This window comes from Panthera tigris, chromosome C2 (assembly GCF_018350195.1).
Source record: "Panthera tigris isolate Pti1 chromosome C2, P.tigris_Pti1_mat1.1, whole genome shotgun sequence".
Classification (NCBI taxonomy): Eukaryota; Metazoa; Chordata; class Mammalia; order Carnivora; family Felidae; genus Panthera; species Panthera tigris.
In genome coordinates this window covers 670,756-697,718 of record NC_056668.1, presented here as the reverse complement: position 1 = coordinate 697,718, position 26,963 = coordinate 670,756, and the positions used below count along the sequence as shown (strand labels likewise).

Below are 26,963 nucleotides of genomic sequence, written 5' to 3'. Positions count from 1 at the left end.
GCTGGCCCCCTGAATGTAGGTCTGTGGGAATTCACCCATGCTCTCGTTTGTTCTGGGTCTCAAGACCGTTAATCCTCAGACAAGCTGGTTCTGTTTAGGGCTTAATTTGTCAGACAATTTAAATGTTTTTTCCTGCCAGAGAGTGGGTCCATCAAAGGGAAGCGATCCTTCTCTGGCTGATGTCACCGCGTCTCCCTCCCGGAGGCAGCCCGCGGAGAAGGGAGAGGCCGCAGGCAAAGTGAGTGCAAACCAGGGGAGGGGTCTGTGCCCGTGTGAGGAGGGTGGGCTCCTGAAGAAACACAGCAGGGCACAAGGCTGGCTGCTGTGGCCCCACGCCCCTCCTGACTGCGGGGAGCCGCACAAGTCCCAGGGTCCTGGCCTGGCTCAGGGGGTCGGGCTGTGAGACGAGCGCGCCTCCTCAGGTGATCCCAAAGGTCGCTTCCCGGGGCTCTCCTCATTCCCGGGATGTGTTCCGTTTCTGACGCTCGGCCGTGTGCACACTGCTTCTGGTCCCCAGGGGTCCCTTCTGCTTCCCGGCCCTTCCCCAGTATTGGCATCTTAGCGGCAACAACCGGACTTGCTGTCCAGTCTCTGGGGTTGAACACACCCCGGGTCACCTCCAGCCCCAGGCCTCCAACTCCAGCTCCGAAAGATGACCCGGTGCCCCGTCCTGAGCCCTGTGACGGCCCCTGCCCTCTGAGGCTGGAACAAAGCCCAGATGTCCTAGTACCCCACCGCCCCCGTGCAGCCTGCTACCTGCCCGCCCCGGGACTTCTCGTGGGAGGTGGTACACTCCTGTGTTCCCAGCACTCTGCGTTTGCACATCTCTGCCATCCTGGGGCCAGGTCGAAGCCACGCTGGAGGAGTGGGGGCATGTGACTGCCAAGCCGATGAGGCTCTGAGCCTGTGGATAACACAGTAGAACTAGGGAGGGTCACAGATTCAGTGAGAAGAGCAGAGGTGGGGACACGTCCCACACCAGGAGGGAGCTGGGAAAATGAGGAACGTACAGGAAAGCAGCCCAGATTTTGCTACTGAGCGTGAGTGTACATGTCTACTAATGTGAGAACAAGGTCCAGCAGAAACGGGTATTAGGTGTTTTTGAAGGCAGTTTTGGCCTCTCTTTAACCAGTGACAGGTTTTCTCCTCTTCTCTCCACGTGGGACACGTAGATGTGCCTCCCTGGGTTCAGCTGGAGTGAGTACATGAACACACCAGACAACACGCAGGTGCACCCGGTGGTGCTGATACCTGCCAGGGAGCTGGCAGATGCCAGAGAGGTCAAGACGCAAAGTGCATCGTCCGGACCCTAGAAGCCTGCAAAGTTACTTACGTGGAACATGTCACCTGACAATGTGCCATGAACCCTGGCCAGCATCACAGAGCACAGGTCTGAGCCTGGGGCCGTGCCCTTCACAGCTGGTCACTTGTGTGCCTTGGCCACATCGTCTTGACCACTGTCGTCATGGACCCACCGGAGGCTCTCACCTCCACAGACAGACTGGCCCGGTCATCATCCCAGACAGAGACAGGCCTAGCCACACAGGGAAGTCAGGCAGAGACATCATGGTCTGGTTTGGGTATCAGGGTAATCCTGGCCTCATAAAACGAGTTGTGAAATGTTCCCTTCTCCTCTACATCTTCAAAAAGTTTATACAGGATGGGTGTTACTTCTTTCCTAAAAGTTTGCTAGAATTCTCCAGTGAAGCCCTCTCAGATAATGAATTCAATGCCCTGAGGAAATATAGGGCTATTTCTTCTTGGGCTAGTCAGATCATCTGTATAGTCCCCCCAAAATTGTTTCTTTTATCTAAGTTGTCTCAATGTACTGGCATAAAGTTGATCATCATATTTCTTACTGAGTTGATGAGAGAAGAAAGAAGCCTCAGCAAACTCACCAAACCATCAACACAATGAGAATATACCGGAAAGAACCTCGGGTCTGATGTTTGTTTTAGTTTTGATTCTTGAATGCTAATGTGGAGAATTCTACACGAAACATGCAAAACGCAAATATATGAAGACAGAACATAGACTAGTAGTTTCCGGGGTGGAGGGTGGGTAAGAGGCATGAGGAGTCTAACGGGGTGGGAAAAAGTTCTAAAACTGATCTGTGACCATACCATTCAATTTACCAAAACTTGTGGAATTGCACACCTGAATAGGATGAATTTTGTTATGCAAAACATACCTCAACAGGCCTGTTTTTAAAAAAGCACAAAATAGCCTTTGCCGTCTCTTTGATAGGGAGACAACACCTAGAATTCAGGACCCTCAAAGGGACGGGACCCTCGGTTAGACATAAATACCCCAGGCTCTCAACGGGGCCCTTAGAAAGTTATGTTCCAGGAGGAAGGAAGGAGTGGTAACACCCCAGTCTTCACAGAGAGATAAACCCAGATTTGAATCATATAAAGGGAATCTTCCCTACACTAACTGCCCACCAAAATAAAATTAAATCCAATTCTAAACAAAGAAGATAATACTATGCAGGACCCCTACAATCCTTCACACATAATGTCCAGCATTTAATAAAAAAATCACCAGGCAGGTCAAGAGATGGGACCACATGACTCTACGGGAAAAAACAAACAAGAGAAACAGACCCACAGGTGGCCCTGATTTTTGGGGTTATCATATATGGACTTTAAACTAAATGTGACTAAGGGGCGCCTGGGTGGCTCAGTCGGTTAAGTGTCCAACTTTGCCTCGGGTCATGGTTCGTGAGTTCGAGCCCTGCATAGGGCTCTGTGCTGACAGTTCGGAGCCTGGAACCTGCTTTGGATTCTGTGTCTCTCTCTCTGCCCCTCCCCTGCTCGCTCACTCTCAATTTCTCTCTCTCTCTCTCTCTCTCTCAAAAGTAAATAAACATTAAAAAATTTAAAGTAAATGTAATTACTATCTCAAGAAAGTGGAATATGAGACAGACAACTGGATAAGAAGACTGTAATCTGTAAGTTGAAGAGAAAATGGAAATTCTAAAAATAAAAAAATGCAGTATTTGATAGTTAAAATTCAATGGATTGGGGTTACCAGCAGATTAAACAAAGCAGAAGTGAGAATAAGTTAATTGGAACAGCTCAGGAGAAAATGGGCAAGACTGAAAGACAAATTAAAAACATATAAAATACAGAAAAGAGCATACGACATGAGGCCTGATGAAAATGTCTAACATATGTGAAATTTAAAGCCCAAGTGGAAAATACAGACAGAATGGCGCAGAGGCAGTATTTGAAGAGATTTTCTAAAGGATTTTCTAAAACTGATAAGAGATATCTTTCCAAAGGTTCAGAAAAGAAATCCACGTGCCAGACAGATGCAGAGCGCCACATGTGAGTAGTACGTCACCGCGAAAGCGCTGTGAGCCGGAGATAACGGGACGTCTTAGAAGCAGCCGGAGAAGGGAGGCAGGTTATCCTCAGAGGAACGACAGAGAGACAGATTTCCCACAAATCTGGACACCAGAAGACAACGTAATGTCATCTTTAGAGAATCACAAGGAAATAGGCGCTAAGATGGAATTCTCACCCAGAGAAATAGCCTTCAAAACTGAAGGTTCAATAAAAAGTCGGTGAGACAGGTAAATCCTGAAAAATGTGCTGCCTGCAGACGCGCACTAACCAAAATGATAGAGGGGATGGTGGCAAGCTGTCTCTAAAATGGCTTTCATGACCCTGCCTCCTGGTACTCATGACAGAGTGTAATCCTGTTCCCTGGAGTGTGGGCTGGGCCCCCAGACTCATATCCAACAAGCAGAGATCATGGTGAAAGTGATAGGAGGTCAATCCTGAGGTCAGTTTACAAAAAGATGTTGGCTTCTCTCTTGACAAACCTGTCTCCTTCTCTTGTTTTCTCTCACTGACGCTCTCTCTGTCTCTTTGTGTCTCTGTCTCTCTCTCAGCTCCCACCGGGGGGGAAGTGAGCTGCCGCGCTGCCGTGCGTTGGGGGCCGAGACCCGCCACGGCCCCGTGAGTGAGCTCGGAGATGATTCTCCCCAGGCAGACCTCGCAAGGTTCTCTGAGAGGGAAGGCCGCCTTTCACCCCGTGCCCTGTTGTACCTTATGAATCTGGGACAATGAACATGCATTATCTGCTCCAAAATAAATAAATAATATTACAAAAGTTTAACACCAACCATTAGTAACATTTCAAAATTGTTAAAAAAAAAAAAAAAAAAGAAAATTAAAGGCAAAGAAAAATAAGCCCAACTGACAAAGGGCACAATCTGGTCATGCACCAGACAGAGGCCCCCGCACCTGCCCCAAGATGGAAGAGTTCCAGACCTCGGGACCTGTGCCCTCTGACTCCCTCAAGGCTTCGCGAGCATGAGTGAGCCTTTACAACGCCACTGTCCGTCCGTCATGAACTTGTCTCTTATCTTCACCCACGCGACAAGACCTCTGAAGACAGAGGCTGTATCTTTCTAAGATCCAACCCCCTGCAATCGTCAGTGCCTGCCTGCGGAGAGGACGGTGGGGGAGGCAAAGCTGACGGTCGCAGCAGTGGGTAGATGGTGGCGTTGGTGGCGGAATAGGCCGACGGTGGCGTTCTTCCTGGCAAGAGCTGGAGACTTTGTCTCCACTCCCCGAGTCACGGTTGGCCCTGTGTCTCGCTTTGACCAACAAATTGTGGCAACACGATTGGTTATGACCCCTGAGCCCGGATCTCAAGAGTCTGCGTGGCTTCTGCCGCCATTCCGCTGCACACGGCCACCACATAAACGGATCTGAGTTGTCCTTCCAGGGAGGCCACAGTGAGGAGAGCAAGAGACCTGTGAGTAATGCCAACCTAGGTTGTCCTCCCCCGGCAGGCCTTCCTGACTGCCACAGCCTGGACGAGCTGAGATGAAACCATCAGGTGAACCGCTCCGCTGGCCCCAGCCCAAAACGTCAACCCACGGAAACTGAGCAAAGGAGATGACTATTGTTTAGTCCAGTAAGTGCGGGGATGCTTTGTTATGGAGAAATAGATGATGGTGGGGAGGTGACGGCAGGGGTCATGGTCATGAGGAGGAGGACAGCTCCAGACCTCCTAAATCATCCAGAAAGATTAAACAGCATGATTTTGTGTATTTTGTTGTGTCCCAGTTCACTGAGTATGTGTAATGCTTCTGGAACCACCCGCACCTTTGAGAATCCAATGACATCTGGCCCCCTTGCCAGGAAGACGCACATAGACGAGGTTTGGCTCAGACTCTGGGGCTGTGGTGACCCTGCCTCCCGCCCTGACTCCTGAGGAGAAGCCCTGGGGTAGGGCTCCCAGTGTTGGCCCACTCGGGTCGGCCAGCCCCTGGAGTGTGTGTTGGAGGGGCCCTCCCGGGCCAGCAGGGAGCCGAGGCACGTGACGTTCTGGTGACCCTGTCACCTCAGGGAATCACAGCTGGTGACGAGGAGCTTTTAATGAGGCATAAATATTTTGAAGCATTTTGTAAACGAGTTTCATGAAGTTTACATACACTTGGAGGGGGCAAAGGGGAAAGACCACCACCCTTGGACCAAAAGTTCTTCCCCCCGCGCAGTCCCCCGGGAGACCCCCTGTCCTGCCTGTGAGTCGCCCATGAGCAGGATCTGATCAGGTCAGGCATGTGAGGGGAGCTTTGTAGGCGTCCTACTGGCATGCTGTGGTCTCGGGCTGGCTTCACTCTCTAAGAAATGACCGTACGTCCAAGGCCAGAGGCCAGAGCAAGTGGGGACCCCTCGGGAGCACCGCCATGCGTGGACCGAGTCCATTGGGAGACACAGCCCCTCTCCACCCAGGGGGCAGCTCCCATCCACCAGCACTTGTCCCCAGACCTCCCTGCCACCTGGCACCTTCGCCCCCACAGGCCCTCCCCGAGTGCCTGGCTCTGTCCTGGCTCCCTGGAGATGCGGACAAGTTCTCCACCCAAGTGTCGTCATAGAGTTAGAAGGCCAACATACCAGCTGCCCAAGACCTAGAGGGATTACCAGGACTAACGGGGTAGCTTTGGCTTAAATGAATAGAAGCCACCTCTCCCTCACCAACTGGAACACACACCACGATGTGCTGACTCCCCCGTGTTGCCCGTGGATGGTAGGTTTTGTAACGTTTTCAGGTCTCTGGAGAAAGTTGAGAGCGGTTGGGGCGGGGGAGGGGAACCTTACCCTTCAACCCCGTGAGCACGCAAAGGAAAACAAATGTCTTCAGAAATGCGTTTCTAAGGCCATAGAGCAGAGCCCTGCCGCCCAGAACCGTCCCACGAGACGTGCAGAGCATGAGAAAGCCTCGGGGGGCCTGTCCACTCAGAACCCCTCAGGCGTCCCTGGGCCTGAGAACATGTGGGCAGACACAGAAACGGCATTCCTTGACCGTCCCTCAGGCCCAGTGTGCCCAGATGACAAATCCCTTCCCTGACGGCTCCCACAAGGCTTCTCCCGTTATAGTCGTTCTCCTGAGCACTGGCATCTACGCCGCTCATCTGCTGTCACCGCACAAACAGGGTCAGAGCGGCACGGTCTCACGACCTTGGATGGGCTTCCTCTCTGGAAACGCGGTCGCACAAACCACGTGGGGCGCTGTGAGCATCCAGTGCCGGCCTCCGCACAGACACCCCCCAGATTCGGGACACCCGAGCACCCGCACGCCCCTCTGCCCCTCACGCTGTCCCAGCTATTCCGCCTCTGGCAGCGGGAACACTCAGGCAGGAACAAGGCGACGGTGCGGGCGCTGGTGTGGTGACGCTCAAAGCTCTCCGGACAGAGAGTCTGGTGGGCCAGCCAGGCCCGCTGAGGGAGCTGACCCAGCCCACCGGTGGTTCTAGAATGTCAGCAAATCAAGGAAAACAAACCTGTGGCAGACAAGGGGAGGGTTCCTCAGGCCCAAGAGACACTGAGACCAACATTCACGCCCTCCGGGGCTGTTCAGCAAAGCCACCGGGAGGCCCTATTGGTTTTAATGGTGGCCTGGAGCACTGCTTGACCCCAGAGGGCGATTCTCAGGCTCTCAGCCCCCTCGTGAATCTCCAGAACCACGGGGCCCCAAGGAGGTTGCATTTCAGAGGCTCCAGGACCTGCTGACTCACGGCTCCCTGCAGGGGCCGCTCGGCTCTGGGTCCTCCCCTGCAGATGTGGAGACACAAGGCGAGTCCTTGCCCAGGGGCCTGCCCTCTGCCAGCAGGCTGGGCCTTCTGGGGAAGCTTTCTTCAGCTCTGGCCTATTTCCTCTCAGCTGAGGGCAGTGGGGGGTCCTTGAGCTGCACACGCAGGGTCTGGCATGTGACGTGCTCCTCAGGAGGCACGAAGCGATGGCATGATTACCACTCCCATTACCGCTTGGAGAGACAAACAGAAACTCAACAAGGTGAGGCCACTCGCTGGTGGCCCTTACGGCAGGACCCTTGCACAGAAGGAAGTGGGTAGGAGGTGAACCAGCAGGGGCCCCAAGAGCCCTCCACTGGGTGTCTTTTCCCACAGGGACGTCTCCAGCACCGTATGGTCCCAGCCGGGGCCTGCTGCAGAGACATGTCCTGCTCCTAGGCCCCCCTTAAAGCTGACTGCCTCCGTGTCACCTGAGATATGGGTCAGAGCAATATTCCCAAGGGCGGAATGTAGTCTTCAGAGCCCACAAGTCCCACCAGGCCTGTACTTTCTTCTCTGAAGCAGAGGATACAACAGGAGGCTATTTGTCTTTTAATTTCAGGGGGATATCCCAGCATGCCCTTGACCACCAGACCCCTAAAGCCTTCCCTGAAGTGCAGACCTCTGGATGTTCACAGGAGCTCATCTCCCACCCTCTGGGGCACATGTGTCCGAAGGCCTCCGGCACACGAGCCTCCTCTCCCTTGACCTGCCCGGTCAGCACGGTGTCCTGCCCCCGGGGGATGTCCGGGGCACCCAGCTTCCCAGACCACGTTAGGACAGAGGGGAGGATTAATGTGACCCTGAGGCCAAACCACAAATGCATAGTATCTATCATCCCTCCCATGCGAATGCAAACTGTTCTTGTCTTTCCTAATTAGGATGGAAAAGAATGCAATTGTAAATCCACAGCCCCATTAATCTGCTATCGCCAGAATTCCAAGGCCCACACAGCAGAGGAGGTTGGGCGGCCCCGTGGTTAAGCCTCAATGGCCTGCAGCCTCTCTCGTCGGTCTCCGGGCTCTACGGGGCCCACCACCCCTGCTTCTTCCAGGTCTCAACCTCCAGGGACACGATATTGTTTGCGGTTTGCTCTCTGGGCCGTGGGGGGTGGGGGGTGGGGTGGGGTGGGCAGTGTCCGAGTTTCCCCTGGGCTTCCCCCTGCCATGTCCACAACCACACCGGCCAGAACCCAGTTATTCCAATGGCCAAGTATGGGAGTGACAATGACACCCTTGGGAACCAGGGAAACGACCCCTGGGTGGTCTGTTGACTAGGGGACCCGCTGTGACCAACACTTTAGCCAAGGTTCCTTTTATTACCTGGCCCCATAAACCTCCCTCCAACAGGGAGGCCATGATGACGCTCTGGGTGTGAATCCAGTCACCCAAGTGAATGCTGTAGGGCTCTTTAGGGGAAGACAGGCACAGACACACTCCCACACACCTGCCTCCCTCGGTGCCCCTCACTCAGGGCACCTGAGGCACACAGAGAAACACGGTGCCGGACCAGAGGAGTGACTGGTGCCTCCCGGGGATGGTGGGCAGAGAGTGGGCACTGAGAGTGGCCCAGGCAGAGGGGTGATCTGGGAGCAGGTGCAGGTGGGAGGCCACGTGCTGGGGCCAGGGCACATCTCAAAGGCCCTTTGGACATCAAAGTAAGGGCGTCCTGTGGCGCAGCTGCAGGGGTGGCCTGTCCCTCCTCATGGGAGACATTACTCCCCTCTGCCTGAACAATCTGGGTCTGCACGGGGCTCCCTGAAAACACAAAGATGCCTCCTTAGAACCCTGCCCTCATCTGGCCAGTCGGCGGGACCCCGGTGCACCAGAATCAGGCTGCAGATGGAAAGAAGTGGTTAGGAAGACCAGAGGGCATGCCCCCGGGGCACATATAGGTCACCAAGAAGCAGTGCACATCTCTCCTCTTGAGGGGAGGGTGCTAAATCAGAGATTTGCCAAACTGAAGCTGGAGCCGCAGCCCCCTCCCTGCAAGGCCCGGCCCCAGACCCCCAGGACCTCTGCCCAGCCCTGCCTGCACCCCAGTGGGGGTCTGCCACTCCAGATTGGGGAGCAGGGACTCCCACCACAGCTCTGCCAGGGACCCCCAGACTCTGCTCATGGGTGGACGTCCGACATCACGGTGGCCTCTGGGCCCAGCACCAAGCCCACCTGCGGAGTTCTCCAGGGAAAGTGCACCTGCAGGCCCCACCCGCCCCGCCCCTGCAGCTCCTGAGGCTCCCCCTGTCCCGGAACCCCTGCCCTTTCCCAGCCAGTCCCCTCCCATCTGACCGGGAGGCTCTTGGGCCCTGGGGAGACGGGAGCCCACGGCGCAGAAACACATTCTGACTCGCAGGGTCGCAGGAGCTGCGTGTTCCCAGACCAGGCTAGGTCAGGCTAAGCCTGAGCGAGGGGGACACGGAGAATGGGGACCCCTTGGCGCCGTCCAGGGGCGAGTCCCCGGCGCCTCCCACCACTCCAGGTGCAGGGCGCCGCTCCCCATCTCCCAGGTCAGCTCGGCCTGGAAATCTGGCAGCGGCAGCAGGCAGCCAGGCCGGGCGTGATGTCCAAGCAGCTGCCTCAGTGCGGTCCAGGTGTGGACGGGTGTGGACTGGGCGGCGCGGAGGGCTGTGAGGACCGCTGGGGCAGAGGCTTCGGACCAGTTCAAGGAGAGGTGGCAGCGCCCCCGCCCCGGCCACACCCCGTTTCCAGCAGTGCCCCCCTCACCGTGTCCCCCTCCAACCCTCCGTCCTCCCGGCCCCCATCCGTCCCCCCGCCACACTGCACCCCTGTCCCTTCCTCCCCACCGCGCCTTCTTCACTTCCCGCCCCCCAGTCCACCCCTCCGACCCTACATGCCCCCACCCCAGGGCCCTCACTTCCCACCCCTGGTCCCCCGCCATCCGCGGGGCCGCAGCGCCTCCCGCTGTCCGCGCTGTCGGGGCGTCGGGGCGCGGCCCTGGCGGGCGGCGGGAGGCGTATAAAGTGGGCGGCCCCCGCCGCGGACCCCTCCCTCTTGCCCGCTCGGAGCCCGCGTCGCGGCCGCCAGCACCCGGAGCTCCTCGAGACGTGTCCGGCGAGGGCGCCCCGCGCGCTCCGGGGTCAGGTAAGCGCCGCTCGGCCGGCCCGGGACCCGCCTGGAGCCGCGGCCGCGCGCGGGAGCCTTGGGACCCGCCGGCCGGCTGGCCTCCCAGGTGGCGAGCGAGCTCCTCGCGGGGGGCCGGGGGGCCGGGGGGCGCGCAAGCCTGGCGGCCCCCGTTCCAGCTACTTGCCCTCCCTCCGAGCTCCCCACGCCCGCTGCTTAGGACGCGGTGGGGACCGGGGGAGGGACTCGTCTGGCCGCCCCCTCTTTGGCACCTTCTGGGGCAGAGCTGAGGGGTTTGGGAGGGATTCCTCCATTTCCGGGCTTGGTGCTAAGACCCTGCGGCTTCCGGGCTTGGCTGCTGGGACAGCGGGGGAGACCTCGCGGTCACCTCCTCACCAAATAGCCCCCAGGGGCTCAGCGTGTGCAGGCGGACCCCTGGCTGCTTCCTGGGAGTTTGGTTTTATCTCTGGCCTAGAGATCACATTCAGAGGGCTGAGGAGCCCAAGTCACCCCCACGGGAAGACCAGCCCCTCTGACTTGGAACGCGCACCGGGTCTCCAGCGGGGCTGGTCCCTCTCCTCTGGGCTCAAGAGGGAGAGCCTGTTCCTCCTTCTGGAAGGAGCTGCCAGGTCCAGAATGAGCTCTCCAGGGCCCCCCAGGCACTCTTCAGGTGACAAAGGGTCCCTGATACCCTAGTGGAGAGGACAGGTCACCCCCCCACCCTCACTCTAGAATCAGCAAGAGCCTAGCCTGCCCCCCCATTCCTCTGAGGCTGGAGGTGACCCACCCGCATTCTCCAGCCCCGCTGCCCACCAAAGTCTGCCGGGTGAGACTAAGCAGGGGGCTGCAGAAGTAGGAGTCCAGGCTGATGGCTCCTGTGACGGCCCCCTTGCTGGGCCAGACCCCACACCCTCCCAGGACTCCTCATCCAGTTTAATAGGGCCCTGGGGTCCCAGCACCCTTAGAGCAAGGCTTTAGGGTAGGGGTGGGGGGGGTCAACTGAGAGGTCTCTGATACTAACAACACAAAAACCAGCAGGGCGTGGTGCCTCAGGTGTGCCCACAGGGCATATCACCACCCCCCCCCCATACCCAGGGAGAAAATCACCAGCTCCAGCACCCATACCTTCTGTCTACCCAGCTGTCCCCAAGAAAAGGAACCTCATTTTTAGATTAATGCCCAAGAAGAAAGAAGCTGGAGATCCACAGATTCGCGGGTTTTTTCTTGCAATAAAGGAGTTCTGGCCCGGGGATAATCTTACATTTGTTTAACAACAACAAAAAAGCCTTTTGGGATATATTCCCAGCCTCATCTCACCAGGCCAGGAGGCAGGACAGGCCTTTGGGGCTCTGAGGAGGGGCGCTGTCTGCCTTCCTGACGTTATTCAGAGGCAGGAGAGTGGGGTGGGGGGAGCGGAGGCAGGAGCCCCAGGCATATGTGACCTGGAGTCTCCCAGGCCAGGCTGGAGGGGGTGGGCACAAGGGTCCCAGGTGTGACCCATTAGCAGGACTCAGGAATCGATGCGCCGCTGGGCCCTGCTGGCCACCGTGACGCTGCCACCATGTGCTAATGAAAGAAACCCGGGAGGCTGACAAAGTCCGCAGCAGGGTGGGGGCCATCGTTGGGCACAGTGGTTAGGGAAGGCACCGTGCAGGGACAGAGTAGGTAGGGGTCCTGCCACTGGGCCACCAGGTTGGGCGCAGCCCGGGCCCCGGCCCCGGCCAGTGCATATGGCACGCAGCGGACTCGGCGTCACTGGCCAGAAGGGTGGCTCTGTGTTTCCGGGAGCTGTGGGCAGCAGGGGGGCCTTCAGATGAGCACCCTGGGATGGGCCAGGTCGGAGGAGGGACGGCCAGTGCCAAGGAGAAGGAGCTGGGGCCTCGGCAGCGGCTGTGGGCCGGCCCACCCTCCTCTCCAGCCAGCATCTTCTCATCTGTAGGACCAGGCTGGGCTTGATAGTACCTGCCCTCTTCACTGCCAGGGCTGCCAAGGGTCTCCGGGTGCAGAGTGTGGAAAGACCACGTTTGCACCTACAGAATGCTTTGTGATGCTGGAAGAACTTAGTTCTTATGATTAAGAAAACCACAAATAGTTTGATTCTTTCCACATTTCAGTGGATCAGTCCCTTCTCTGGCTTCTTTCACACATCTGTGCGAAGTGAAGGGGGGGACCCTGGTGTGGGCTGCACCTGCAAAGAAGCAAGGATCATGGGATGCTACTCATTGAGCAGCACCTGGGGGAGCCCAACCCCCACCCAAGGGGTGAGGGCTGGCATTGGGCCATGTCATAAAGCGACATTCTCCACAGACGGTACACACACCCTCCCGGGTGACCTAAAACATGTCAACGCTCCACGCCACACAGTGTGTGAGCCTCGTGGTGGCCCGTTGCAGCCGCTGTAATAAGCAGGTGGAGGTGGGGATCCAGTGGTGAGGGGCCCCTGCTGCTGGGAGAGTGGCTCTGGGTCAAAAGCTCTGACAAGTGTCAAGGCTTTCAGGCTTCCCGTCAGATACGCACCAGAAAAGCGGGGAAGGACACTGGCATTCTCCACAACGGGCAGGATTGCTGTTTGGTTTGTTTTGGTTTTCTCACATGCCGGTTTCATGGGTGAGGAGCGGCGCACTGTTGGTCTGTCTACAGGGCCTTGATTTCTGTGCCTTCGACAGCTTTTGATTACTGACCATTTGCCTGGTTGTGGTTTCCCCGTGTTCCTAATGGGTGCTCAGTTTTACTAATTTGTAAGAACTTTTCCCCCCAGTTTTTAAAACCTATGGTAAAATACACATAACATAAAGCTTATTGTCGTAACCATTTTTAAGTGTAGAGCTCAGTGGTATTAGGTACATGATCACCTCCATCCGTCTCTGAAATTCCTTTCCTCTCGAAAAACTGAAACTCTGTACCATTAAACACTAACTCCCCTTTCCCGTCCCCAGTCCCTGGCAGCCACCATTCTACTTTCTGTCTATGATTTTTTCAATATTCTAAGTCCCTCATGTAATTGAAATCTTACAGTATTTGTTTTCTTGTCACTGGCGTATTTCACGGAACATACTATATCCTCAAGGTTCATCCATGTTGTGGCAGGTGACAGAATTTCCTTTCTCTTTAAGGCTGAATAATACTGCACTGTGTGAATATACTGCACTATATTCTGTGCTTGCACTGTGGTTATCCATTCAAGTGGATGCAAGTGGGCACTTGGGTTGTTTTCATGTTTTAGCTATTGGGAGTAATCACTCACGTGACCAATGAAGATGGGTGTACAAATATCTCTTTGAGACCCGGCTTTTGATTTGGGGGGTGGGTATATAGCCAGAAATGGAATTGCTGGATCATATTGGAATTTTATCTTTTTTTTTTTTTTTTTTTTTGAGGAACCACCGTACCGTTGTCCGCAGAGGCTCTACTGTTTTACATTCCAGCCAATAATTCCAATTTCTCCACATCCTCCAACATGTGTTATTTCCTGGGGTTTTTTAAATCTTAGCCATCCTAATGAGTATGAGGTGATATCCTTACAATTTTGGTATGTGCTTCTCTAATAATTCATGACGTTGAGCATCTTTTCATGTGCTCATTGGCCATTTGTATATCTTCTTTGGAGAAATTTCTATTCAAGTCCTTCATCCATTTTTGAGTCAAGTTGTTTGGTTTTTTTGTTGTTGAGTTTTAGAAGTTCTCTATCTATTCGGGACTTTAATCCCTTACCACATGTACAATTTGCAAAGACTTTTTCCCATTCTGTAGGGTTGCCTTTTGACTCTGTGGATAGTATCTTTTCATACACAAAATGTTTTATTTTTCAGGAAATTCAGTTTGTCTATTTTTTCTTAAGTGGCTTATGCTTTTGGTGTCCCAGCCAAGAAATCATTGCCAACTGCAATGTTGTGAGGTTTTGCCCCAAGTTTCTTCTAAGTTTTATAGATTTAGGTCTTATATGTAGATCATGGATCCACTTTGAGTTAATTTTTGTGTCTGGTGTTAGGTAAGGGTCCAACTTCATTCTTTTGCTTGTGGATACTCATTTTTCACTGCACCAGCACCATTTGTTGAAAAGAACTCTCTTTAACCCCACTGAATGGTCATGACATCTTTGTTGAAAAGTACTTGAATATATATGCAAGGATTACTCCTGGACTCTATTCCACAGGTCTATATGTCTGTCTTTATGCCAGTACCACACTGTTTTCGTTACTATAGCTTTGTAGTAAGTTTTGAAACGAGGAAGCGTGAGTCCTCCAGCTTTGGTCTTCTCTTTTAAGATTGTTTATGTTATTCAGGGTCCCTTGAGATTTCTTATGGATTTAGAATGTTTTTTTCTATTTCTGCAAAAATCATCATTTGGATTTTGATAGAGATTGAATTAAATTTATAAATCACTTTGAGTGGTATTGACACCAATACCACTCAACTTGATATTGTCTTCCAATCCATGAACATGTATATCCAAGTCAATTTTCATATATGGCTTTTGTTATATTGAGATGGGTTCTTTCTATTCCTAGTTTTAGGGTGTCCCTATCATGAAAGGATATTAAATTTTATCAAAAGATTTTTCTGCATTGAGATATCATGTGGGTTATATTACACTGGTCAATTTTCAGATGTTGAACTATACTTGCATTGCAGGAATGAATCCCACTTGCTCATGGTATTTAATCCTTTTACTATCCTATTGAATTCTGTTTGGTAATACTTTGTGGAGGATTTTTGTGTCCATGTTCAATAGGATTACTGGTCTGTATTTTCTTTTCTGGTAGTATCTTTGTCTGACTTTGGCATCAGCATAATGCTGATGTCATAGAATGAGTAAGGGAATATTCCCTCCTCTTCAACTTTTTTTGAAAAGTTTAAGAAGTGCTGGTGTTAGTTCTTCTTTAATGTTTGGTAGAATTCACCAGCGAAGCCATCAGGTTCAGGGCTTTTCTTTGTCAGGAGATTTTCAGTTCCTTATTCAATGTCGTTACTAGTTATAGATCTGTTCGGAATTTCTGTTTCTTCATGGTTTGTAGGTTTTGTGTTTCTAGGAATTTGTCCATTTCCCCAAGGCTATCCAATTTGTTGGTGTACAGAGAAGCTACTTTCTGTGATATCTTCTTCTTAAACCATTGAGGCTGCCATTGTTGTTTCCTTTCCTCCCATCATTGCAAGTCCCCATCCCTTCCTTCTCTGGCTGAATTTACTTACAGGGGATTTAAAGTATTGCCACTTTTTTTTCCCCTATTCACTTTTCTCTTTCTTTTGGGGGGAGCCAGACACTGAAGAGTAGGGCATTAGAATGCAGCTGCATATAGAGGGGAATTAGGTGGGCAGTGAACATGTTCAGGGAAGGTGTGTGGTCAGGAAACACCTGAGAATGCCTCTTACTTACACTTCAGGCTGATCCTTGGCACGGAGATGGCCTATAACAATCAAAACCAAACAAACAGCAAGCCCTGGGGAAGGAGAATCTGATTTCCAGACATATCACATCATTAGATTCAAATTCCAGTTTTCAACAAAAAAAAAATCACAAATAATACAAAGAAACAGGAAAGTATGGCCTGTTCAAAGGGGGAAAAAAAACATATACCAACAGAAACTAATCCTGAAAAAGACCTGATGGTGGATCTACTAGGCAGACCTGAACACAATCATCTTAAAAACGCTCAAAAAAACTAGAGGAAAGCATGAAAGAAGTCAAGAAAACAATGTCTGAAAAAAAAGGAAATAACAATAAAGAGATATCTATATAGAATTCAAAAAGAAATAAAGGAGCTGAAAAGTACAATAACTAAAATGAAAACTTCCCTAGAAGAATTCAAAGGCAGACTTGAGCAGACAGAAGAAAGAGCCAGGGAAGTTGGAGATAGGACAGTGCAAACTATTGAGTCTGAGGAACAGAAAGAAAAAAGATTAAAGAAAAGTGAACAGAGCCTAAAGGACCAGCATACACAGTGTGGGAGTCCCAGAAGGAGAGGAGAGAGAGAAGCAGGCAAGAAAAGTATTTGAAGAAATAATGGCTCAAAACTTCCAAGTTTGATAAAGACATGAATATAAAATCCAAGAAGCTCCATGAACTCCAGGTAGGATAAATTCAAAGAGACTCACACTGAGACTCATTGTCATCAAATTATCAGAAAACCAAGACAAAGAAATTTTTGAAATAAGCAGGAGACGTGACTCATGATATCCACGTGTCCTCAATAAGATTACCCACAGATTTCTCATCAGAAACTTGGGAGACCAGAGGCAGTGGGCTGATGATATTCAAAATGCTAAAAGAAAAAAAACCTGTCACCCAAAAATTCTATATCTAGCAAAACTGTCCTCCAAAAGTGAGTGGAAAATTAAAACATTCTCAGATAAACAGAAGCTGAGGGAATTTGTTACTACTAGACCTGACCTTCAAGAAACACCCAAGGGAGTCCTCCAGGGTGAAATGGAAGGACTCTAGACAGTAACTTGAAGCCAGATGGAGAAATAAAGATCTCAGTGAAGATAAACACATGAGCAATTATAAAAGCTAATGTTATAGTAACAACGGTAATTCCACATTTTGCTTTCTACATAACTTAAACTAACGCATTAAAAATAATATTTTGTTATGTTTTGAACACACAATGTATAAAAACGTAGTTTTTTGACATCAGTAACTGAAAGCGATAGGGGTAGAGCTTGTAAAGGAGCAGAGGTTTTGTATAATACTGAAGTAAAGCTGATATAAATTCAAATTAGCATGTTGTAACTTTAGGATGTTAAATGTAATCCCCCTGGTAACCATACATACCTAAAGAATATACACAAAGAGAAATGAGGAAAGAATGTAAATGTTTCACTACAAAAATCAACTAAACACAGAAAAAGTCATAATGCAGAAAATGAGAAACCAAAAGCTATATAAGGTATATGGAAAACAAATAGCAAAAGGACGGAAGTGGGTCTCTCCTTATCAGTAGTTACATTAATTGTAAACAGATTACATTCTCCAATCAAAAGACAGAGACTGGCAGAATGGATTATAAACAAACACGATCCAACTGCAGCCGACCCTTGAACCTGAGTTTGAACTGTGCAGGCCTACTTACGTGTAGATTTTCTGCACTACTGTACTGTAAATGTATTTTCTCTTCCATATGATTTTTTTAACATTTTTTTCTCTAGCTTACTGTAGCATTAGAATCTGTAATACGTATAACATACACGGTGTTAATCGACTCTCTATTATCAATAAGGCTTCCAGCCAACAGTAGGCTATTAGCAGTTAAGTCTGGGGGGCGTCGAAAGTTTTACACAGTGTGGGGAGCGGGGGGTCGGCGTCCCTGACCCTCGTACTTTTCAAGGGTCAGCTGTGTACAAGAGACTCACATTACATCCAGGGACACAAGTAGGTTAAAAGTCAAAGGATGGAGGAGGCTCCTGGGTGGCTCAGTTGGTTAAGCGTCCGACTTTGGTTCAGGCCATGATCTCACAGTTCGTGAGTTTGAGCCCCGCATTGGGCTCTGTGCTGTCAGCGCAGACCCAGCTTCAGATCCTCTGTCTCCCTCTCTGTCTGCCCCTCCCCCTCTCACCCTCACTGTCTCAAATAAATAACCATTAAAAAAAAAAGTGAAAGGATGGAAAAGTTATTCCATGCAATTCGGAACCAAAAGAGAGCAGGGTGGCTGTACTAATGTCTGGTAAAATGGACTTTAAGTCAAAAACAGTTACAAGAGACAAAAGACATTATATGTTAATAAAAATTTCAATAGAGCAAGAAACTGTAATAGTTATAAACATTGCACACCTAATAGCAGGCCATCAAAATTTTTAAACCTTAAAAATATGAAATCTTGGGGCACCTGGGTGACTCAGTCGGTTACACATCTGACTCTTGGTTTGGGCTCAGGTCATGATCTCATGATTTGCAGGATCGAGCCCCTCATTGGGCTCCATGCTGTCAGCATGGAGCCTGCTTGGGATTCTCTCTCTCTCTCTCTCTCTCTCTCTCTCTCTCTCTCTCTCAATCTCTCTCTCTCTTCCCCCCCCCCCCACTGACATGTGTTCCCTCACTCTAAATAAATAAATACATACATAAGTAAGTAAACTTCAGAAAAATATGGAATCTTGGAAAGACTGTTGTCTGGCTCTTGGTCTGTCCCAGGGCTGCTCACATTTGTGCTGTGAGGAAGGTCCCCTGCGGGAGTCCAGTTATCAAGAGGGTGGACCCCGAGCCGTGCCGCCTGGCTTTGGACCTCAGCTCTTGGCTGAGCGTCCTGGACGAGTTGCCTCCACTTGGTCTCCGTCTCCTCCCTGGGAGGCGGGGACCGTCAGGGTACCAGTGCCCGAGGGCGGTCGTGAGTGTCGCGTGAGGAGAGGTAGCGTGGTGTCTGGTGCACGGCGATCGTAGGAGATATTATTCCCTCGTCGTCTCATTCCTTCCATGTTTTCCCCAAAGACCTCTTAGTCTGTTTCGCACTCACCTCTGGGATTTATCTGGGTCCAGGCGAGACTACGCCCGTTTCTCATCACGTCGGGGAGCCCTGGCCCAGGACCCCGTCGCTGCGCGGAAGGGCCAGTCTCAGCCCAGTTCTGTGCGGCGTGGCCCGTTGCTTGCCGGGCGGCCTGTTGGCGCAGCCCACCACCAAACCATAAGTGCCGGATCGCTGCGGTTTTATTGTGGCACGAGCCCTTGATAGCACAACTCTCCTCGTTACCCTGTGTCTTTTGTTGCTCTCAGCCAACCTTTATTCTCTCTGCCTCGGGTTCTTTTTGTCAATGTGTCGGCAGGCACGAAGCAAAAATGTTTCCCGGAGATTCTAGTCAAAATTACATTCAGGTGTAGATCCGGTTGGAAATAACTGATATTCTTAAACCATTAGAGACTCTTAAATACAGAGCACAAACTGAGGGTTGATGGGGGTGCAGGGGAGAGGGGAAAATGGGTGATGGGCACTGAGGAGGGCGCTGTTTGGGATGAGCGCCGGGTTGTATGTAAGTGATGAAGCACCGGGATCTACCCCCAAACCCAAGAGCGCACTGTACACACTGTATGTTAGCCCACTTAACAATACATTATATTTAAAGAAATAATTTAAGGGGCGCCTGGGTGGCTCGGTCGGTTAAGCGTCCGATTTCGGCTCAGGTCACGATCTCACGGTCCGAGGGTTCGAGCCCCGCGTCGGGCTCTGGGCCGACAGCTCAGAGCCTGGAGCCTGTTTCGGATTCTGTGTCTCCCTCTCTCTGTGACCCTCCCCTGTTCATGCTCTGTCTCTCTCTGTCTCAAAAATAAATAAACGTTAAAAAAAATTAAAAAAATAATAATAATAATTTAAAAAATAAAAAAAGAAAGAACTGATATTCTTAAATACTGTGTTTCTCATCCAGAAACAAGGTTTGTCTCTCCTGTGTGTTCCTTAGAAATTTTTTTTGAGTTTGTTTAATGAGTCCTGCACATTCTTAGATTCTGAAGTTCACTCCTTAGATTTACATTGCTTTTCTTGCTAATGTAAATAGTGCTTTTTCCATTGGATTTCCTCATTAGTTGTCGCTGACAGAAGAAAATTGACAGCTTTTCGTATATATTTTTCTTATAACTGCCTCACTGAACCTCCCCTGCCTTCCCATAAACTTTTTACAATTGATTTTATTGGGTTTTCTGGGTGGACAGTCCTGTCTTTAGTGAGGGCACTTTCCATGTCTTCCCTTTCCAAGATTTATACTTTATTTCTTCTTATGGTCCTATTGCATTGGCTTCGAACACAACACTGAAAACCAGAGAGGTTTTTGTCTTGTCTGTTTGTCTGTGGGCATTGTTTGAGCGCAGGAGGTTTTTGTTGTTGTTGTTCTTGTTGTTGTTTTAATGTTTATTTATTTTTGAGAGACAGAGAGAACTAGTGGGGTAGGGGCAGAGAGACAGGGAGACACAGAATCCGAAGCAGGCTCCAGGCTCCAAGCTGTCAGCACAGAGCCCGACGTGGGGCTCGAACTCACGAACCACGAGATCCTGACCTGAACTGAAGTTGGACACTCAACCGACTGAGCGCCCCCAGGCACCCCTGAGTGCAGGAATTTTTAATCTGGGGTCAGGTCCATGGATGGACTCCCTGAGTTCATGAAAGGTGTGATTTCTGTACATGGGCATCTGTGCATTTGGGTCACGTGGAATGGTCCAGATTCTGGAAGGAATCTGTGCCCTACAAAGATAAGGACGCCTATTTTAGTTTTTGTATAAAATACGATATTGTTTGTTGATTTTAAATTTATATGCTTTGTAATGTGAATTCAACTCCTAAATTTCTTATGAAGTTTGCCTTTTTTTTTTTTTTTTTTTAGTCAGAAATGGATGTTTCTGGGCTCCTTAAGGCAGTTACATGATTTTCTTTTTATATTAACGTGCTTCACGTTAATATGCTTTGTAGTGTCGCATCATCGTATTTCTAAACTAACTTCGTCTAGCTTTGGTATAGTCGTCCTCAACATGCTACTGGACTTTATTGTCTAGTCTCTGTTAGGATTTTTGCAACTGTGTTTAAAAGTGAGATTTGCCTATAGAGTTCCTTTAGGGACTTCCTTGATCAATTTTTGGCCTCTGGCTTTTCCAAGTTTAAAAATGAATTGAAAAGCTTATCTTTTTATGTTTTGGAACAGGCCCAGAAGCATTTGTCCTTGAAGACCCAAATCCATGTGGGCCAGAACCCTGGGGCGCGTCCCCTTCTGGGGCGGAGTCCCATCGGTTCCGCACCTCTCCTCAGACTCTTCCAGAGCATGGTCTTTCATACTGTTAGCTTAGAGCTGCACGTGGTATGCTCCTTCAAAACCTTCTTCATCCATCACTACATTATTTTACTCATTCCTAAATTCTTGTATTACTATATTCGTGCCTCATCGTTTTTATTTTTGATTAAATTTTTCTACTTTATTGGCTTTTCCAAAGAACCAGCTCTTAGGTGTACTTATAGTTCTACTGTTGTTTTGTAATCAATTGGTTTATTTCTTATTATTTTCTTTCTCTTATTTTCTTGAGATTCATTTTGTTAATTTACTTTTGCCCTTAGCTTCTTTAACTAAGTGTCTAATTTGTTACACTAATTTTCCATCTTACAACATAAAGCATCTAAGGCTACATATTGTCCTGAAGTTACAGCTTTGACCTTCTAATATTTGTTTTGATACATAACACTGTTGTCACTAATTCCTATGTCGTTTTAGCAAGAGAGAATTTTTTAAATTTCCAGATGCTTTAATATTTTTGTGTGTGTGTCTTACTAGTGACTGGTTTTGCATTGTGGTTCAGAGAATTTGATCCTTACAATTTCTAATTGTTTTTTAAATTAATTAAAGCTGATTTGTGGTCGTTCTAGAAATGAATTTTCTAAAACTTTTAAAAGAACATACATTCCCTACTTGTAGGTTTCCAAGATAGATCTAGGTACGTGTGTGTCTGTTCTATGCTCATTATCCAAATCCTAATGTTTAGAAAATACATATTCCATACTTGTTACTACCAGAGTTTTACAAAACATGACATTCAGATCCTCTTTTTTGTTATTGTTTATGTGATCTATCAAGAACTTTGAAAGCTGAGTTAAAGTCTTCTATTAATAACTGGCTTGTCAGCTTTTTCTTTGATTTTTCACCACTTTGCTGTATATGATTTTGTGCTACGAAATCCGATAGACTCATTATCAGATAGCAGCCTTTATTTTTTTCTTGGCGCCATCCCTCACCCTTCTGTCTCAATTTAGACCGGCCCCACGATGTGGCCCCACCGTCTTCCTCTCTGTGCTCACCTGCCCTGAGTTTCTCTGCACCATCTGTGACAGTCCATCTAGTGTCACTGCCGTGTAAACCTCATCAGACAGGTTTCATTGTTTGATCCAATTTAAGAATATTTTTCTTTTCTTTTCTCTCTTTTTTTATTGAGTATAATTGACACGTGATACTAGATTACTTTCAGGTGTACGGCCTAGTGATTCGACAATTCTATACATTCAGCCGTATCCCTCCCCCACCCCGTTAGCGTGGTCACCACCTGTCACCACGCGACGTTATCATGGAAGTGCATGCTGCGCTGTCCATCCCCATGACTCATTTATTTTCTAACTGGAAGTTTGTACCTCTTCATCCCCATCACCTATTTCACCCATCCCCCATCCACCTGCCTTCTGGTACCCATCAGTCTGCTCTCTATATTAAGAGCCTGTTTTTAGGTTTATCTCTTTTTTACTCCCTTTGTTTGTTTTGTTTCTTAAATTCCACATATGAGTGAAGTCATATGATATTTGTCTTTCTCTGACTGACTTATTTCACTTAGCGTAACACTCTCTAGCTCCTTCCGTGTTGTTGCAAATGGCAAGATCTCATTCTTTTTGATGGCTCAGTAATATTCCATTGTGTACAGAAACCGCATCTATTTTATCCACCCATCAGCCAGTGGGCATCTGTGCTCTTTCTATAGTTTGGTCGTTGTTGATCCTGCTCTTGCAAACATAGGGTGCGTGGGAATATTTGTCTTTAACGGAAGAATTTAAAGCATCCACATATATTGTCCCAACTGGCCCATGTGATGTTTCTGGCATTTAATTGTGCTTTCTGGCCCTTTTTTCCTTCATTTTTTATATTTCACTGTATTTCTCAGGTTTCTTTGCTCTCTCACTTACTCTTACTCATTTCTCTGTTGTCTGCAGAATTTTTTTAGAAATGGTATGTAGGAGAGCCCCTGCACATCTGAAACTTTTATCTTTTACATAAAGCTAGGTTGACTAGACAGACATCTTTGGTTCATTTTAGTTTCTTCACAAAACTCTGCAGTTACGGTCTCATTGTTTTTCTGTCTGTAATATTGTGGAGGAAAAGTTTGATGCCTTAATTAGTTATCTATTGCTGTGTAATAAATTACCTCCAAACTTAGGGCTTTAAAACAGTGAGCGTTTGCTATGTCATAGTTTATTTGGGTCAGGAATGCAGGAATGGCTTGGCCAGGTGATTCTAGCCCAGGGTCCCTGATGAGCTGCCGTCACAGTCAGGGAATTGGCCAGGGCTCCGCCCACATGAAGCCTTGACTGGGCTGAGGATGTGTTTCTGCAGTGGCTCGCTCACCTGGCTGTTGGCTGGAGGCCTCGGTTCTCCCTCGTGGGCTTCTGCAGAGGCCGCGTGAGTGTCTTCCTGTTATGGCGGTTGGCGTCCTTCCAGTGGGTAACCCGGGAGAGGGCCGGGCACCAGCCGTGATGCCTTCTGTGAGTTCACCTTGGAAGTCACACACTGTCCACAGCTCACACAGGCCAGTGACAGCTGAGTGCGTGAGGATTTCAGAAGAGCGTGAGATCCAGGAGGCAGGAGTCATCGGCCCCCCCGGAGGCTGCCCACCACACACCAAAATAACTCTTCCCTTTAGGTCCTTTACGTATTTTGTTGCTGCTATTGTGTTTTCTCCTGTGTAGATGACTTTTTTAATTCTTCATTTCATTTGAGAGTAAGATTTTTCACCAGAACACCTTATTATGGGCGCCTCTTTTAATTGATTGTGTGTGGGGTAGCACGTGTGTGGGTGTGTGTGATATGTGTGGTTTGTGCAGTGTGTGTGCACCCATGGAGAGCGGGGCCGAGCGGGGCACAGAACCCCCGGTCCTTCAGCAACCCCTCCCCTCCCATAGCAGACAGGACAGGATGGGACTCAAGGCTCCCCGGCTGGGGGCAGCAGGGCGAGGGCCGTAGAGGACAGAGCTGCACCCACATCCCAGTGCTCAGCCCTGCCCAGCTCCCACCCTGCCCTGCCAAGGTCCCACAGCGACCACAGCGGCCGTCACCGGTGGTTGATGGCTCTGGACCTCTTTGCTCTGACTGATGCGGCCTGACTTCCTCTGGCTTCCAGGTTCTTCGGGAAGCCCCTCGCTTGCCCCTCACACCACCTTTCTGACCCACGCCTCAGCCAGGGGCTGCCCCCAGCCCTCCCTGAATGAGCCTTCCCTCAGCCAGGAGCTCGCCTTCCTCCAGCCAGTCCCCTCAGTCTGGGCACATCCAGCACCCCATGCAGGAAGCTCCCCTGGATTCCCTGGCACGCCCACTGGGCTTGCTTTAGTCTGGGCAGTCGTCACCGCCTTGCTGGGTGACAGCCTCTGCCTGCAGGGTCATGGCCTCTTGACCTGACCATGACCTTTGCTGGGGAGGCAGGGCCATGTCCTGTTCACTCCTAACTTTACCAGGACCGGCCCCTCTTACCGTAAACCCAAGCGACCTTGAACCTTAAACTTGCCCCCCACCCAAATCCACCTCCGCTCAAAAGAGGTGATGCACTGAGGGGCATCACCAGGGAAACTACACCAACTGCCCCCAGGGCCCAGCCCACCAGTGCTCCCCACTGGCAGGCCAGGAGTCCCTGCTGGGGCAGCTTTCTCTGTTGTGTCCGCCCTCTGCTGTGGGGCTCTGAAAGGCAGCAAGGCGTTTATGTGACCCAGGTTGTGCGAATCCCGCCAGAACCAGCCCCTTCCTCTCCCTCCTGGTCCCCAGAGGCCACCCAGCCACCCACCCGTGCCCCAGGCCCTCTCCCCATCTGTCTGGTTGCAAGGGGCAGCGAGCAGCAGGGAAGCCTCGGTCCCCACGAAGACATGACAGGACACGGTGAGCCGCACTGGGGAAGGACTCCCCGCCATCCAGCGCCACTGTCCCCTCAACAGAGCGGGACCCTGGCACTCACCGCCTGCCAGCCCCCTAGGCCTGTCTGCCTCTCATCCCCCCCACCCCATCCCAAGGCCGCTCCCCCCGGTCTGTGGGCGTGGGGTCAGCTGGATGGCTGGCATTGACTGCCAAGGCCACCCTGCCCCAGCCTGGGCCTCTCCTCCCCTCCCCTGCTACCCCTCCTCCCAGTCACCCCAACTGACCCCTCTGCCCTGCCCGCCCCCAGGCCCCCTGCACCATGCTCGTTGTCACCAACGCCTGCCACTGGCACGTCAGTTTCCGAGAACGCGCCATCTGCCTAGTGCACCCAGCCCCGCAGGGCAGACAGGAGCGTCTGAATCCACCCAGAATCAAGCCCAAAGCTCGCAGTCTCTTAGCCCACTAAATGTGTGCGGCCTGCCCCCACCTAGGGCGAGGGAAGAGGGCGTCTCCCTGAGCCCACGCGCCGGCCGCTCCCACCGCCTGGGGAGGAGGGCCCCAGGGGCCCGCAGGGGCGCAGCGGCACGAGCCGCGAGCGCCGTCTGCAGTGGCCGCTCCTCCCTGTTGCAGGACATCAGAGTGCACGGGTGCTACCAAAATGTTCCGGGGCCCCTGCTCCGCCCTCCTGTTCTGGGGGCTCCTGGGGACCCCCCGTGCCCAGCAGCAGGAGCTCATCAGCCCCGGCACCTCTGACAGAAACCACTGCCCAGGTACTGGCCGCGGGGGCCGGGGCCCGGGGTGGGCAGCAGGGGGCCTCTGTGGGGGCAGGGCCAGGAACCCGCGGGCACGGGGCCTCCCTCCACCGGGGCGGGCCGGTGACGCGTGCCCCGCCCCCCCAGAGAAGGCCGACTGCCCCATCAACGTGTACTTCGTGCTGGACACGTCGGAGAGCATCACCATGCAGTCCCCCACCGACAGCCTGCTCGACCACATGCGGCAGTTCGTGAAGCAGTTCACCAGCCAGCTGCAGGACGAGGCCTACCTGGACCAGGTGGTCCTGAGCTGGCGCTACGGCGGCCTGCACTTCTCCGACCTGGTGGAGGTGTTCAGCCCGCCCGACAGCGACCGGGCCTCCTTCACCAGGAGCCTGCAGGGCATCCAGTCCTTCCGCAGGGGCACCTTCACCGACTGCGCACTGGCCAACATGACCCAGGAGATCCGGCAGCACAAGAGCAAGGGCGCGGTCAACTTCGCGGTGGTCATCACCGACGGCCACGTCACCGGCAGCCCGTGCGGGGGCATCAAGCTGCAGGCCGAGAGGGCCCGCGAGGAGGGCATCCGGCTCTTCGCCGTGGCCCCCAGGCAGAACCTGCTGAACGAGCAGGGCCTTCGGGACATCGCCAGCATGCCCTTGGAGCTCTACCGCAACAACTACACCACCATGCAGCCCGACTCGGAGATCGACCAGGACACCATCAACCGCATCATCAAGGTCATGGTGAGCTGCTCCCTGACCCTAACCCGCGGGGCACCAGGAGGGGACGGTGGGGGCCAGAGCCCTGGGACCCACTTACCCGGGACGGTGGCGGGCCATACACTGGTCCGGGCCTCAGTTTACCCATCTGTGAGGGAAGCATCCGGAGAGGGTAAGCCCGGGCAGGGTCTCCCCCTGCCCCAGTGTGCTGTGTTCCCACCCAGATGCGATGCTGCCCCACCTGCAGCTTCAGCTAAGCAGGGTTTCTCTGTCTTTCCTGCAGAAACATGAAGCCTATGGAGAGGTGAGAGACGTTTTCCGTTCCTGCCAGCCCTGGCCCGGTGCTGCTCGCTGGGCCTCTGAGGCGCTGACCCAGGAGGCACTACCCCTGTGCCAGCCCCCTGGTGCTCCCCGGCGTCTAGGACAGACGAGCGGAGGCCAGGCAGCACGGCCCCTCTGCTCCACGTTTGGGCCTGAGACTCTTAAGTCTGCATGAAGGGCTCCTGTCCAAAACCAGGCTGTTTAAACCCGGGGGTGGGCATTAGGGTCACCACCAAGCACACACCACGAGGACCAAGGCTCAGGGTCGCCCTCCACGCTGGTGGGCTCTGTCCACCTGAGCCAGGCCAGCAGGACAGGCAGGGGGCTCGTGTGCCGTGTGGCTCGGGACCTTCAGCTCTGACACTCCCCTGTCCCTGTGCGTCCTCAGCGCCAGCTCACAGCCCGGAACGGTCGCTTCCCACTCTGCGAGGTTCCCGCA

The 26,963-nt window shown here is 51.7% G+C and overlaps 1 protein-coding gene across 2 annotated transcripts in view; it reads left to right on the top strand.

Annotated features, from left to right (window-relative positions):
* The first annotated feature begins 10,103 nt into the window (after nt 1-10,103).
* COL6A2 (collagen type VI alpha 2 chain) overlaps nt 10,104-26,963 on the top strand; it is a 32,769-nt gene continuing 15,909 nt past the window's right edge. The window contains exons 1-4 of one of the 2 annotated variants that reach the window (XM_042999148.1): nt 10,104-10,194; nt 25,360-25,499; nt 25,629-26,227; nt 26,487-26,507. In XM_042999148.1, the coding sequence (XP_042855082.1) occupies nt 25,388-25,499; nt 25,629-26,227; nt 26,487-26,507 (732 nt within the window). In that variant the 5' untranslated portion in view covers nt 10,104-10,194; nt 25,360-25,387. The remainder of the gene's footprint in view (nt 10,195-25,359; nt 25,500-25,628; nt 26,228-26,486; nt 26,508-26,963) is intronic. The other variant, XM_042999147.1, reaches the window with a different exon arrangement.